The sequence below is a fragment of the Puma concolor genome, chromosome D3 (genome assembly GCF_028749965.1).
Source record: "Puma concolor isolate L17-30 chromosome D3, mPumCon1.1.hap2, whole genome shotgun sequence".
NCBI classification, from domain to species: Eukaryota; Metazoa; Chordata; class Mammalia; order Carnivora; family Felidae; genus Puma; species Puma concolor.
The window spans coordinates 67,626,510-67,642,822 of NC_141678.1; the positions used below are offsets into that span (position 1 = coordinate 67,626,510).

The 16,313-nt window shown below is 38.7% G+C and overlaps 1 protein-coding gene across 2 annotated transcripts in view; it reads right to left on the reverse strand.

Moving 5' to 3' along the window:
* SKOR2 (SKI family transcriptional corepressor 2) overlaps window positions 1-16,313 on the reverse strand; it is a 44,433-nt gene that overhangs the window by 22,936 nt on the left and 5,184 nt on the right. For both annotated transcript variants that reach the window (XM_086682909.1, XM_086682910.1), the window contains 4 exons: window positions 15,309-15,372; window positions 14,830-14,904; window positions 3,324-3,389; window positions 2,845-2,943 (listed from right to left, as the gene is read on the reverse strand). In XM_086682909.1, coding sequence (XP_086539035.1) covers window positions 2,845-2,943; window positions 3,324-3,389; window positions 14,830-14,904; window positions 15,309-15,372 — 304 coding nt within the window. The remainder of the gene's footprint in view (window positions 1-2,844; window positions 2,944-3,323; window positions 3,390-14,829; window positions 14,905-15,308; window positions 15,373-16,313) is intronic.

Here is a 16,313-nt window from a genome sequence, read left to right on the forward strand (position 1 = left end):
GGAGTACACTGCAGATAAAAAACAGGAAAAAAGTTTTGTTGTTGTTTAATTGAAGTGTTTCATACGTGTGGCAATCACAAAGGATTAACTTTAATTCAAAAGGATGAATGACAGATCTGAATCAAAATGGGCCAGTTATACTATAACATTCTAACCTTTTTTTTTAATGTTCATTTATTTTTGAGAGAGAGTTGGGGGGGTGGATAGAGAGAGGGGGGACAGAGGATCCAAAGCAGGCACTGTGTTGACAATAGCAAGCCGGATGTCAGGGTCAAACTCACAAACCATGAGATCACGACCTGAGCCGAAGTCGAACACTTAACCAACTGGGCCACCTAGGCACCCTTTCTAACTTCTTTTTAGCAGAAACATGTGCATATTCTATGGGAGAGCAGTTAAGAAGGAAAATGTATCAATTATTATCAATTACTTAATTCCCTAAAATGGTTAATTAACTTTTATTAAGGAGATTAATTAGGGAGTTAGGTGGGTACTTTATAGGGAGTTAGGTGGGTACTTTAGGGGTTCAATGAGACTTTGACCCACCCTGCTGGATCTAAATTTAAGATTTCAGAGATATGTTTTCAATGTTTCTCTTTTTTTCAAAGCTATAATGTCACGACGATCCCAACACACTGTCAAAAGCTATGGGCCAGTTTGCTAGTATACAGAGAGGGAGACAAACCGTAAGAGACTTTTGAATACAGAGAACAAACTGAGGGTTGCTGTTGGGGTGTTGGGTAGGGGGATGGGCATTAAGGAGGGCCCTTGAAACCCCGTGGCACTGTTGGTGGGAATGCAAACTGGTGCAGCCACTCTGGAAGACAGTAAGGAGGTTCCTCAAAAAATTAAAAATAGATCTACGCTGTAACCCAGCAATAGCACTGCTAGGAATTTACCCAAGGGATACAGGAGTGCTGATGCAGAGGGGCACTTGTACCCCAATGTTTATAGCGGCACTTTCAACAATAGCCAAATTATGGAAAGAGCCTAAATGTCCATCAACTGATGAATGGATAAAGAAATTGTGGTTTATATACACAATGGAATACTACGTGCCAATGAGAAAGAATGAAATCTGGCCTTTTGTAGCAACGTGGATGGAACTGGAGAGAGAGTGTTATGCTAAGTGAAATAAGTCACACAGAGAAAGGCAGATACCATATGTTTTCACTCTTATGTGGATCCTGAGAAACTTAACAGAAGACCATGGGGGAGGGGAAGGGGAAAAAAAATGGTTAGAGAGGGAGGGAGCCAAACCATAAGAGACTCTTAAAAACTGAGAATAACTGAGGGTGGATGGGGGGTGGGAGGGAGGGGAAAGTGGGTGATGGGTATTGAAGAGGGCATCTTTTGGGATGAGCACTGGGTGTTGTACGGAAACCAATTGGACAATAAATTTCATATTAAAAAAAAAAAAAAGGAGGGCTCTTGATGGGATGAGCACTGGGTGTTATATGTAAGTGATGAATCACTAAATTCTACTCCTGAAATCATTATTACACTATGTTAACTAAACACGGATTTAAATTATAATTTTTAAAAAGCTATCCGCCATTCTCTTCCCTTCCGTCTTACTTGAGGCCTCAGCAAACATTCCTGAAACTGAAAACACTAAAGCGCCTGAGCTCCTCCCCTCTGGGTACCGAGAGATCACAAACTTGACACACCCTATTTCTCCTCCTGGTTAGAGCTCTCTTCCAACACACATCTTCCTTGTTTGTATCCCTGCTAGAGGTGTGGTGCAACCCAGTCTGACGTATGCAGGAACCCAGTACTCTGCAAAGCTGCTACCCGAGAAGGCACGTCTTTTAGTTGTGCTGACGATTACATTTGAGAAACCCTGGGGAATGCAGACCTTCACGCTCCTATTATTAAAATTGTCACAAGGACCGAAAAAGCTTCTCCCGGAGGCTGGACTGTGGCCCTAGCACAGGAATTGCCAACATGAGTTTTGTGATTACCAGATTAATAACAAGGGGCATGTCGACATTTTAAAAAAGAGTCCCAGAAATAACTAATCTTAAATTTACAGAATTCAAAATACAAACTTAACATACTATTTTCTTTCCCACTTTTCTTTCTCTGGAGAGAGGTATATGACTAAATGAAACTCTAAAATGCTTGAAACAACACCGCTGTGATGTATTTGTCCAAACGTAACCCAGGCCAAGGCTGGTGAATTTTAGAAATCTGGACACGTAGCATTAAGTCTTTCTGAAATTCTAGGCCTCTGGGAACAGAACTGATAGTTTTTATGCTACATTATCTGCCACCAAATTTGGAACAGAATTTTAACATTAAATGTGGATGGAGAATCCAAAACTACTAAAATTATACTAATCTGAATCAATAAAATAAATATGTGTACGTTGAATTGTTAAATCGTAAATCTTCATATTTATATATATTTCAAGCACCAGAAAGCACTCCAGCTCTGAAAATAAAAATTCTTTTGTTTTTCCTACCTTGGAGAATAAAAATACCCGATATCTTTTGTTCTAAGATATATAACCTAAAATATCAAAGTATTTAAATACATCTACGTATTTAATGATATATTTGCATATATATTTTAAAATATACATAACACATACAGATATACATTTATCGATACAATAAACACCTAAGGATTCTTGTAAGAAATTTTATCTGTGAGCTGATTCAAAGCATAAATAACAGGCTACAATTTCCAAATATTTGGACAGAGGCCACAGGAAGAGCCTGTGGCACTTTATATAAGCACGTCAGACTCAGAAACCTATTTTTAAGCATTTTAAGCATTTTTAATAATAGAAACATCATCAACTATCATAATGTAATAAAATAAAAGTGATTTCTTACTGAATACTGGGAAAGACGTATTTCCTTTTAACACTTGGAATTCTTGTTCTAGTCGTCTCCGTAAATCTATTTGTTCAAATAAAACCTTCTGAAGTTCTTCTAATAAAGAAAAACAGAAGAGTCATTTTACTAATCTTTACAAATAACTCTCCAGAGAACTGTTATACATGGCAATTTATTATTAGAAGACAAAATATTTTACCAGTTTAAAAAGTGTTGCATAGACATAGGATAGATTTTGTGCAGAAATCCATGAATATAAATCAATGTAATATATTATTTTAAAGTATTATATTACAGTGTCATGTATTGATTGATATGTATGCATTAATCTCAATTATATCCACCCAATGGTCCATATATTATTCATATGTTGCTTGTCAAGCTTAAAATATGGTGTAGAACAAAAATATCCTCCTATTATCTCCATGGTCTTTTGAAGCTAAGAGAAGTTCTACAGAATTAAAACTTTTCTTTACCTTTCCCCATATTTTCGACATCCTTTTTGAGTGAATGAGGTGAATTTGTTTCTTGTGTGTGTTCACCTTTAGAAAGAAGAGAACAAATATTGGTTTTGTGTAGGCTATTTTCTGAAAGTTTTTCTTTTCATTTTCTTTTCACATCTACGAAGAAGCGTAGTTGGTATGACTGGAAGGTGGAAGTCCTCAGAACCAAATGTTGTCCTCATTTACTCACGTACAATTCCCCTGAGGCACAGCGGCAGCTACAGGAAGCAAGGGCGCAGTCAACCTAGCCTGAAATGGCGGCCCCGTGAAAGCAGATTCCGGAAGTTAGCCCCCTCCCAGGCCCCACCACTATCCATCTTCTACAACAAAGGTACTTGTTAAATGGGCAAAAGAGGAGGTTGAACAGTTAACATATCCAGAAGAATTCAGATCAGTTCCTCTCCTTCCAGAAGTGAAGGAGCCTAGTGTCAACCAGAAGGCCCCCAAGGCTGAGGAAGCAGAAACCTCCTACCTTCTTGGGTCACCAAAATTTGGGACAGTTAGAAAGAAACATACTTTTGTTGCCCTTGGGAGCGAATTTATAAGCCTGGAATAATTTCCTAATAACTGATAGGTATTTTTTTTTTAAATCAACCTAAAACAGAGGTGTGAAATGTTATCTTATGTTGTTTTGTAATATTCACATGCTTGCTGATAGTTTCAGAACTACTTGTCTTCAACCAATAAAAACTAGATTGTAGATAAAGGTTAGGTGTTATTCTCTCCTATTTTGTTTATGTGCTAGGATGGCAAGCTAGGAAAATGTCCTTATCTACAGTCATAAATTGAATCTATGTAATCTAGAAAACATAAATAAACCAAAGAAATCCAATCACTTAGCTAACCAGAATCTATTGTTCCAATTTCAACTTGCTATCTGCAACTATCCACATAATGTAACTAAGCTTTCTATTTTCATGTACAGACGGTATAGACAAAGGTGCTCTCCGGTTTCAGGGATCCCCTCACCCCTTGACCCCCTTCTGGGTTAGCTCCTTCCTCTGCACCCATGGTGCTGTTTGCTTACTCACTTTCCACACTCACCAGGCAGCGTGCTCCTTGGAGATAGGGGCTCTGTGTTTCCTGCACGGCCAGTGCTTAGCAGAATGCTGGATACATAATAGGTATTCAAGAAAGTGTTTTCAGTTGTCACTGAAAGGAACTCCAGGAGCTCATAAATTCTAAACTATAGCGTGGGCCCGAATGCAGCATTTCAATTCTCTCCTCACTATGTATTCATTTCCCTTCTTCAGCAAGAAATAGAATATAATGGCCCTAGGCACTTGTAGGAATACTGGGAGATTTCATCGTCAAGGTAAAAGTTCCCACAAAGAGGGAAACAGAATTTCTCCACAAAGCAGTGGCCTACAGCATCAAGGACAGACAGGAAAATACTTAGCATGATATTATAAATGGATGGGGATTCTGCATTCTACCCGATGACCATTGGGAGTAAGTATTTGCAGGGATGAGTGGATGCATATATGTGTGCATATATATGCAAATATTCCTGCACATGTGCATAGTGATGAAAAGATGCTTGCCCTGGATCCCCATCATAAGGACAATAATATCTTAGGCATCCCTGAGTTCCTTAACGACAGGTATTTTCTCTACTGTCTAGATCATATCTGCACAACCTCATTCCCACTTTCATCTTGGACATGACCTCTCTCCATAGGCTTTCAACATTAAGACCTTGGCTTTCTTCAGGGGCGCCTGGGTGGCTCAGTCGGTTGGGCATCCGACTTCGGCTCAGGTCATGATCTCACGGTTGCTGGGTTCAAGCCCCGTGTCGGGCTCTGTGCTGACGGCTCAGAGCCTGGAGCCTGCTTCCAATTCTGTGTGTCCCTCTCTCTCTCTCTCTCTGCCCCTCCCCAACTTGTGCTCTGTTTCTGTCTCCAAAATAAATAAATCTAAAAAAATTTTTTTTAAAGACCTTAGCTTTCTTCATACAGAATAATGAAAATATCTGTGAAGCATTTTAAGCATGCACCTTAATCTAATTCCTGCAAAATACTACTATCTAAAAGAAGAGTAACATGAAGGCTGATGAGAAATCATAAATATAGAAACCAAGAGTAATGGTATTTTGAAATGAAACAAAATGCATGTTACATGCAGTGTTACCTCTGTCTCCTCCAGTCTCAATCAGTCAAATGCATAGCTGTTTCACACTCACATACAATGTTGAGTCTGAACAAGAGAAGAAACAAGCACGCCCGTCCCTCTGTATCCATCTGCAGGGCAGAGTGACATTTCACCATCTTGCCACTGTCCCAACTACTAGGGAGCATGGTTTAATGGAGATTGTTCGTGTCTGAACAGGCAACTCTAGAAGTCATGTCCTTACCACACTATAGACCTTTTTGATTCATTAGTGTATTGTGTGGCCCGTTTATCTTGCATTACATTTCAGTGAGATAATTAATTGAAAAATTACAATGGGATATGTAAAAATGCAGGTCTTGCAACTTCACAATTTGGAGGTTTACATAGGAGTGAAACCATTAAACAAATGGCTAGCAAATAGAAAGCACGTCAACAACAAACAAATGTGATAATATTAATAATAAGCTTTTCTTTTCATTAGCTTTGTGCAGGTTTTATTAATACTTTACATGGGGGTCTATTTCAGATAGACGCTTTGCTGCAACTTCTCGGTAAAACCTGCCAATTTGGAGCTTGGATGATTCAAATGTCTCACTTATAAAGGTTTTTTTTTTGTTTTTTTTTTTTAAATGGTTAAATGTTAGGTAAATAAAGAGCACAGACGTTTCAGCTGCCTTTTGTGTATCTTTTACTGGACCGTTGCCTTTTGTATATTACTAATCTGTAAAACCAGATTGTTAATGGTGGTTAAAAATGACCTCTGGGAGCCTGGATATGTTTGTTCACTATTACTGCTAATGTTTTCCATCTGGTTTAAAAAAAAAAAAAGGCAGTCTAATACTAGATTAAATAAATGAGATTTAGTTGACAATAAGCTTCCGATTTTTATAAATATTCCATTAGGTTAGATGCATTTTACTTTTCCAAAATTAATGAATAGGTTTGGAGACATCCAAAAATTAAAATGTTTACTTTCCTTCCCACTGTATTTCCCCCTAAAAAAAAAAAAGTTACAAAAAGGCAGAGGGAGACCTTAATTTTCCTTTGGAGTTATAGGAAGGAAAATTATAATATGGAAGGAACATCTTTCTTGGAGGCCAGGCCTAAAATATATCTTAAATCAGACTGTAAAAGAAAACAGTCAGGTGGCTTAAAGTTGGAGAGTAATGGATAATCAGGATATAAAATGCATCCAGTGAACTGATGTGACCAGAAGCTGCTGCTCAGGGACATGTCTACACCAGGATTCCACAAGTACACGTTCCAGGAGCCAGTTTGCTGTGACCTGCCTCGCTGCCCATGAATCCTGCCTGCCCTGGAGGGGAGGGGCAACATAGAGCCACATCAGGGAAACTACATCCCTGAGGGCAGTGAAGCCCAGAGAGCCTGGGGCTATTTGGTTCCTGCTCCCGTGGTCTCTCCAGGGTCCTCCGGCACCAGGCGGACCCACATTCCAGGTGAAAGTTCCATTCATAGCACCTCCTTTCACGGCACAAGGGTAATTACTTTCTCTTAAATATCATGGCACACCTCTGCTCGAGAACCGTGCCATGGCTCCTGATGTCTACATTGCACAATCCACTCTCAGTTCCTCCCCCGTCACCTCCAGGTTCTCCCACTCAGCTGAGCCAAGCTTTCTCTGTCAGTAAGCACAAACCTTTTACTCTAATCGGGCCCTTATTCCTCATGTTGGCTGGCTTTGCCTTATGTTTTCGCTCTTGCTTCAGGTGCCCCTGCCCATCCACCCACAATGATAATGCCACCCAAGTCCCTACTCTTCTGTAACGCCTTTCCCGACCTCTGCAAACGCTGCTGATCCAAGGGCTGAAGTTCCAAGTCCCTATTGTCTTCACTCTGCCACCTGACGTCCTGGGGTTTCAACTCTGCAAGTCTGGTCTTCCCCAGCTAGAAAATCTGCTTTCTGAGGGGAGAGAGACCCTACCCAACAGGTAACCCCATCACCTCTACCTTCAGGAGGGTGAAATACATCCCGCAAACACCGTTTCCTCTTAATTTAATTCAATCCGGTTTGTGAAAGAAATACAAAGTAATGTCACTTTAAATCCTCAATCATCATCATTTTAAGCACTAACTCATTCCTATGAATGAAAAAGCACATGTTGATCCATTTGGCTATCTGAAGACGTAGTCTATATTTTCAGTTTACTGGGGAAGTTTGCAATATTTCAATTTTTCTTCCTATCTGACATTTTGAAAATTTCTTGCGGAGCTAAAACCATAGCACTGAGTTTTAACCAGGACATGAAAATATTAATGTAAAAGTCTTCCATGATCTCCAAGAGCCAAAATACCTTACATTTTTAGAACTCATTTAATTTTAGGAGTCAAACGAGTAGGTCAGATGACTTGTTCTGTTGGTGGTCACGGGATGATAGGACAAAAAGCTGATTAAATAGGTAATTACTCTTCTCAAGCTAAACTTGAATCCAAAAAACAAGATCATTCAAATATTTTGTACAAATATGTACAAATGTGTGTACATACAGGGTACAAAATGAAATGCCTGACCTTTGGATGAAGAGTGAAAACGCTGACATTCACATCCCTTCTACGGAAATATATTCTCTCTCTTTTCATTCTCCCCTCAGTGTTATACTCCCTGGAGCCTGCAACCAGCATTCGGAGGCTCTGCCCCACGAAGCAGCCCCAGGGGCTGGCAAGTTGCTTATCGCTAAAAGGGCCTCTCTGTTCCTTTGGGACTGTTGACAACACTTGATGAAAAACATTTGGAGAAAATGCTTCCATTATGGAAAGAAAGAATGTTATTTAATTGCACACTCAAGGATGAATGTGGTCAAAACTATTTTGGTTTGTGGCTGTGCCTCAACATAAGACACACGTGCCTTTTAACGTCTGGATAAAGAGTGAAGATTTCAGTCAAATGCCCAGATGCTTCTATAGTTGTCGGGTAGGGGTCTCAAGGAGCAGACCTTGGAAGAGAAGTAGTGACTGCAGATTATAGTTGCACTGTATTCTCACACCCATGGGGCCGGCCTGATGGACGGTCTGCTCTCTGCCTCCCGACAGCCTCAGCCCAGGGCCTAGACTTCTGTTGAACAGACTCCATTTATACATGTTTAACTCTGAATTGTAATAATTAACCTTAGCTTTATAATCTGGTTTTGATTTAGATTTCCAGGGATTTTTTATTTTCTCTTTCTCTAACAACTTGTCTTAGAGGTACAATTTGGATGGGGTCAAAGACCGTCGACATAAGCGAACATACGTAGTACCTTTAATAATTACCAAAAGGTAGCACAACATACGGTTTAGAGAAGTTTTTAAGAACACTTTGCATTAGGGGCGCCTGGGTGGCGCAGTCGGTTAAGCGTCCGACTTCAGCCAGGTCACGATCTCGTGGTCCGTGAGTTCGAGCCCCGCATCAGGCTCTGGGCTGATGGCTCAGAGCCTGGAGCCTGTTTCCGATTCTGTGTCTCCCTTTCTCTCTGCCCCTCCCCCGTTCATGCTCTGTTTCACTCTATCCCAAAAATAAATAAACGTTGGAAAAAAAAAAAAAAAAAAAGAACACTTTGCATTAGGGCATTAAAAACTCAATTACACAGAAAACAAGGTTAAATAATTTTCTCCTCGGTCAGTAGTACACGGACTTCTGCTAATTTCTTGGTGTTAAATTCTACATTTAATTCTTCCCCTGTGACGTGTGGCACTTTAGTGAGGTCACAGAACAGAAGAGAGAACAAAGTCAATACCACTGGAGAGGGTGTGCTACAGAATGAAGTAACTAAATATTAACTCCATTAGTGAAAGAAAAAAAAGAGAAGGAGTAAAGGCAAGATTAATACAGGGGAAATTACAGCAAACTAAGAGTTACAGCAAACTTTATGCTGCATGATCAGAATGTATTGTGAGTTTGCATACACACTGCTTCTCGAATTAGTATATCTTGAGTTCACTTAGAATTCTCTGGAGTTTTAGAACTTGTGCTTTCAATTAATGCTATTTGTTTTCTGGAGAATTTTTCACTGTCTTCCTTTATCTCTTAAATTTCATAGAAATTTTAAAAAATCATAAGAAGGGACATTTTTTAGAAATAAAAAGAAACTGACAGCTGAAATACGGGAATAATTTAATTTTGAATACATACATTGAAAGATCCCAGAATTCATTGTTTGTAAAAATTGCAGCAGTAATTTAGAGGTGGGAGGTTTTGTCAAATTTTACAGGTGGATAAACCGAGGCACAAAGCAGTTAAAGTGTTTACCTAAAGTCACCTAGTGAGAGAATTAAAACTCAGATCTACCGGTTGTGGATTTTAGAATACGTCCTCTTCTTCTTTTCCTTTTTTTTTTTTTTAAATCATAAGCATGTTCTAAGATTGAATGGAATAATAAATCAGAGTGCCTCATTCGCTATATATTCATGAGAAGTGTAACTGCTTCTTACTATTCTCAGAAATCTGTCCATAGCATATTAAGTACACTAGAGAATCATACCAGTGAAAATCAAATTGATTTTAAAACTCCTATACATATAACAAGATGCAGCCACGCTCAGACTCCAATGGTGCCGGCGTTTCCACAATGAAATGTATTGAAATCAGGGATGACTCTACTTGCGTGATTTCCTTGACCTGCCATAGCTTTGAGCTGTCTCACCAGCTTGCCCCACTGCATTCAATTTCAAATCACTTAACTTCACTAAAGTTATTCAAAACGGATATGCAAAACCTCACTCTGGGATTGCAAGCAAAATGCTGTCATTTATATTTTTCAGTAGGTGATATTTTGACCAAACTACCAACCCCCTAAACTATATTGCTGGGCTTTAAAGCCATGGGTCTAATTTAAAAGATACCTATGGATAAAAGGCTTCCGAGGAATTTTGGCTGCTTAAAAACTTCATGTTTGGTCCTTCGAATTACATAGAAGTACAAGATCTGCTGTGTGTAAGCTTAAAGATCATTAGCAGGGAGGTTCTTTAAAAAATCACTTAAAGATGCCATCTTTAAAATTCCTAAAAAGAACCAGTTACTAATAAGGCTGAAAGGTTGAAGGAAAGCTGCATTTAATTAAAGTGATAACCTAAAAAAATAAACTGGAACTAAGTAGGTTGCTAAACTGAATTTGTATCGGGGAACAGTTGAAGCAAGTATCCAGATTTTAAAGAAATGGCTATCTCCTTACTTGTTTTGAGAAAGGACGCAGAAATCTCTTGATAAACTACATTCGTAATTGCCACAGGAGTGAAAAATTTACATCAAAATAAAAAATCGCATCCTGACTTATTCGGTAGTTTGAAGAGACATTTTATTCTTCTATGTTCTACTGCGTACGTGCTGAAATAAAATACCGGTACTTTCCAATGATAACGATTGAATTAAACACTGGCTAACGGAACACCTGGCTCCATACACCTTATCTGACGGTATGTGATGCAGACCGCTGACGGTATTCATATGCTTTACAGTTTACCTATCCCTTCCTCTTGATTGGAAGCAACTTGAGGGCACAGACTGGTATGGATTCCATCTCGAATCCCCAGAGCCTAGCAAAGTATCTAGCACACAGTAGGCATTTGAAAATATTTGTGGCGTAATCGAGTAAATAAGCAATGAAAATCAACAGTGGTTAGAGGGGTAGATGTGGAAGTTAACAGTTGTTCCACGGGAAGAAATATCTCCAGTACCAGTCAGGGTGTACTGGGTAAAGCTTTCTACTGCTGTCACTCCAAAGCAGTTAATCACAGGCCTTCATCATCTCATTGGCTCTTCCGGAGTTTTGACACTTTGCTAAACGAAGGGATTCTTGGAGTCTGACCATAAGTAAATACGTTAATACCAAAACAAACGTAGGACAACTGGATGCCCACTCTAGGATTTTCTCGAATGTGCATTTCAACACAAAGACCATGAGCTAATAATCTTCCCTGCAAGACAGGATAGCTGAAGATCCACCAAGTTAAGTCCCAAAACAACCCAAGGAGATGTAACGCCTTAACATCTTCAGGGTTTAAAACATCATCTCCACATGCTCAGCAAAGCAACCATAAGGATGAAGTTCTTGTGACCCAAGATTCCAAGATAACTTTAACAAAATAAAATTCTTCACTGGAACATTGGTTCATTTCAATGATATTTTGCATCCCTCCCATGTCCTACCTATCTCCCATTCAATACAGAATAATAATAATATAATGAATATAACATACTACCTACAGACTCCTCTGAATAATGTGAGAATAAAATTGTAATATGGAAAATCAATGTAGAGCAAGTTTCTCTGGGAATCTGTATCAAATTAATTATTGTGAGGAAGGGACTAGTAATATATCAGTAGTATGACTAGATATTATTACCAACATAACTATTGACTGTACTACGCTGAGCTCCGGGCGCTGTGGAATTTTTATGTGAACACTGATCCTGACTATACTTTCACCTATTTCCTTTGGCGTTTGTATTTCTGTCTGAATATCAAACAAGAGTGGATTCTGTGGTTTTTATCCGTTCTGGCTACCATCCTTGGGGTTCTGATGGCTTTTCAGGGTTTACTGAACTTACTAAGCATGAGGGAACCAAACCACTCTCAAGAATAGGAGGAACGTATTTTCAAATGGAACCGGCCCAGCCATCCAAATCGGAGGAAGATGGAGAAATTCAGTTTTTAACAGATCTACGGAGACTATTAATATACATGAAGAGAACACAACTCTGTGAAGAAATCAGTATGTTCTAATACCTTTGGATTTCTCATGGGTATGCACATTTTGTCAAATGTTAACTTCAAAATTTTATAAAAAATATGAATACCAGCTATTAAGTGCAACGTAGGAAATTAAAATTCCTAAAAAGAAATTATTCCAGTTTGGGTAATTCGGGTTTTCTCATTAAATCTACGGAATCTCCTCTAAATTTAACAATGCAAACATCAAACTACCTCATAGTTTTGTTCAAATCATTGCTGCCTCTTGAAAAGCTACACACATTTTACATATTTTATAGAATATTTACAAAATTTTTATTTCCTTCAAAATTTGCACCCAAATAGAGTAACAGTTTAGCACAAGCAGCCTTATGATGATTTATGGTTTAGCTAAATGAAGGGTAAGGTCTGGCACGAATTATTCCCTAAATGTGTTATTTTATACTAAATACATGGACCCTATAGTTTTGAGCTTTAATATCACCAACAGCCAACTCCGAAATAAAAACTTCTGAATCCAAGCAATTAAAAACAACTTTCAAATTAATGCACGTAAACGACAGAGTACTAATTCTAACAGGCAACACTAAGTTAAAACCTGTTTTAACATTAGTAAACCAAGGATGGAGTCTACATCCTGCCTCTGAGTGAATTATAATTATTTAAAAACACACCGTCACTGCTACACGAAACTCTTCTTAGAATTCATTGGACTTTGAGCTTCATGGGGCCTCCTCACAAAATGAGGTCATATGTAAAATAAAGTAAAACTAAATAAAACCCCCCTTCTCAGAGTAAGTTATTGATGGTGCCACCGGAATGTGACACAGCTTTTGAACTCCCTGAGCTTGCCATATTTTGGTACAGGGGTATGAGAATTCTTTAAGAGCTCATTGCTGGTACAGCACAGACCTAGCACAGGTCTCCATCCACTTTGGCTGCTGAAACAGCCCGAGTTAATTTGCATTCACCAGAATACATACAGACTCCCATCTGCGGTTTCCAGGCATGGGAGAAATTGGGCTACTTTTAAATCTATTTTTAGCTCTTACAGAGCCGCTAAATAGCATTTGATCTGGGGCTGAGGAATGTTTCTAGAATTGTTTTTTCATATTCATGAATGTGTTGTTTCCAGTGGCTATTAATTTCTATACATATCAAACAAACAAAAGCAATCGAGTATCTAGAAATGTCTGGGAAATGGCTAGATATTACAGAATCAATCGAATAGAATTAGAAACCTTTTCTTGGGTGTGTGTGCAAACCCATTAGAAATTCCTTGGTAGCAATCCTTTTCATTTCAGGCCTCAATTTTGTGAAGTATCATACTAGGAAGGTGGTCGTTTCTGGGCAAAGAGCATTGCTTTTGTGACTTTACACAGTACACTATAGACTATAACAGGAAAAAAAAAAACCAAATCCACATTTAACAACAGTATCATATAGACACTTAAAAGTAAATTTGTGGAAGGTAATTTTATGAAAAGGTATAAGGCCTCAATTATTGAAGTGATGATAATAAAAAATATTTTAAACGTGTTAACAAACAGGTAAAACCAGCTTGCACAAAAAGCCAACATTGTGTATTGCATGTAGACTTCATGTGGCCACTAACCAATGACATACCACAAGACAATTCTTAGTAACTCCTTAGCGCTGTCAACCAAACTTGGAGGTTGATCAATATTTATGGAATATATTCATGAAATAATTTGGAAATATCCGATGATATAGAAAGCTTTCTTCCCGTGATATAGAAAGCTGTGCTTTTCATTAAAACAAGTATTTGCCTGTCGCTATTTAAAATATTGAGGAGTTCCTCTAAGAGAAAATAAAAACAAAGGTTCGGAGACCTTTTTCATTGTACTTTGCTGTTATATAAGATTCCTTTAAGATCCTATTTTCTTTATTTCTGCTCCCCAAACCACTCTTTCTCCCTCTCCCTCACTTCCTAGCTGGCTCTCTCTGTCTCATTTGACAGGCAAATTTGCAGACATTGCCGCAGGATAACAACCTCGTTTGACAGTCAATTAACCGTGAATAGTCAAAGCCAAGGCAGTTTGCATTACATAAATGGAAAATTAGATTCCTTTTTCCCAAGAAACAAAACCCTCTCCTTAAGACACTGCAATAGACAACTTAGTATCAAAACTTCTAATCACGTCTTCCCCAAACCCCTTGGAGACATTTAGCAATCAGTAAAAGGTGGTTTCATTTAATTTGTATAATGTAATTTTTGTAAATGTATTATACATTTTGTGTAGAGATCATTATCATGGAGATAATATAAATGTTGGCATAGATGTCATAAAACACCTTTAATGTCTTTCTGACAGATATTAAAAGCAATAAGCTGTGATCCTTTTTAATGGAAGGTTTCTAAGAGAACATTTCAATTATTGTCATTTTATGCTTTTCCAGCCTGTTTCATTGTGTAACCTGATATATTTCTGAATTTTCTTCTGAAATATGCCCAGCAATTAATAATCTTATTGCTATTAATGTCACTGCTTTCCCATTTGTGTTTTTCTTAGTTATATCTACTAGGAATTGTGTGTGTGTGTGTGTGTGTGTGTGTGTTTTATCTTTACCCTTGTACTAAATATTCAGTCTTTTGATTATGAATTTCAGCCCCTCTCTCTGGCATCTGACTCTTCATTCTTATCTATTTGTCCCCAGCATACCTGATCTTTCTCTCCAAAAATCTCCTCCGGAAGCATCAGAGTCTGTGATGAAAAAGCTATGATCCTTGTTCTTATCTAGAATCAAACAAAACACAAAATCTACAAGTGATCACACTGACAAGTGGCAAACAAAGACATCCAAGAATTTTAACATGTGTTTATGTATTTGTGTAGGTTTCTTGAGTGCTGATGGCCAAGAGTTATGTTGAGATTGGGGGCAACAGCATTGTTATTTGGGGAATCACCATTGCTTGGAAACTAAGGCAAAAACTGAAAAGTGCTGCCTTTTAAAATGCACACCTTACACACACACACACACACACACACACACACACACACACACACACACAGCATAAAATTCAATGGGTGAAAACCCCCAGAATGGTGGGGGCGGGGGGGGGGGGAGATGCTGGGTGTGTAAGTCTCACACAAACGATTAAATGCAGTAAAGAAAAACTGGTGGTTTGTTTTTATTTTACCTGAAAAGTTGCTGTCATCCTTTGTAGGTAAAATAACTTGGTTATTTTCCTTAGTTTTCTGATTCTGTGTGGAGAAGAATTAGATACACAAATCAATGCCTGGATCAAACCATATGCTAATGTCAACAGTCAGCAGGAAGAAGCATCAATAAAAGTGACTCCATGGAGCCTCAGGAGACATCATTTTTTGATGATGATCTTCTCTGAATAGTCGTGGTACTTAAACATGCATGTACCCCCACACATACCTGTACTGTCCTTTAAGAAGTAATATGTTAATTAAATACACACCTATGATATGTTCTGTAAATAAACATACCATGTTATTTGCCAAACCTATGTGACATTAGGACAGATGCACTTCACTCTGAAGTCCTTGCGCGTGTTTTCTGTGCACACTCGAGTGAACACTGAATGCAGAGCCATTTAAATGTAACTTTGGTTTTTGGGGGGGTACCAGCACCACTTGCATGTCTGTGGAGACTGGTTTGGGAGAAGCTGGTCTTGCTGGAGAGCCTGTCTTTTGTTTTACTGGGCACAATATTTTACAGATGTGTCCATTTTGGCTAGAGAGCTCTGACGTTCAAACCTTGACTAAAGCAGTTCAAACGAAACTGAATTTAACTTTTGAAGTCAATGAGTTTTCCATCTTTTTTGGGTCACGGTTGGGGGAGGCGCTGAACTATTGAGAAGAAAGGGAACAGCATTATTCAGACTGCTCCAGTTTTTGTGGTCTCACTGCTTTGGGGGGGAACAATTATGCTCCGCTGGGGTGGGCGGGGGGGGGGGGGGGGGGAAACAAAGGAGATTGGTGGATTAGAGTTGGTCAATTAAAGGGTCTTTTCCAACTTCTATAAGCAGCCAACTCAAATGTAGTAAGGAATCGAGGCCCTAAAGCCTTTGAAAGGCTTTGTACAAGACCAGAAACCACATTTTTATGGAGGACCATTGGCAGAAAAGAAGCCCTCTCAAACACACTGAATATTTCATTTCTGTGGGGAAATC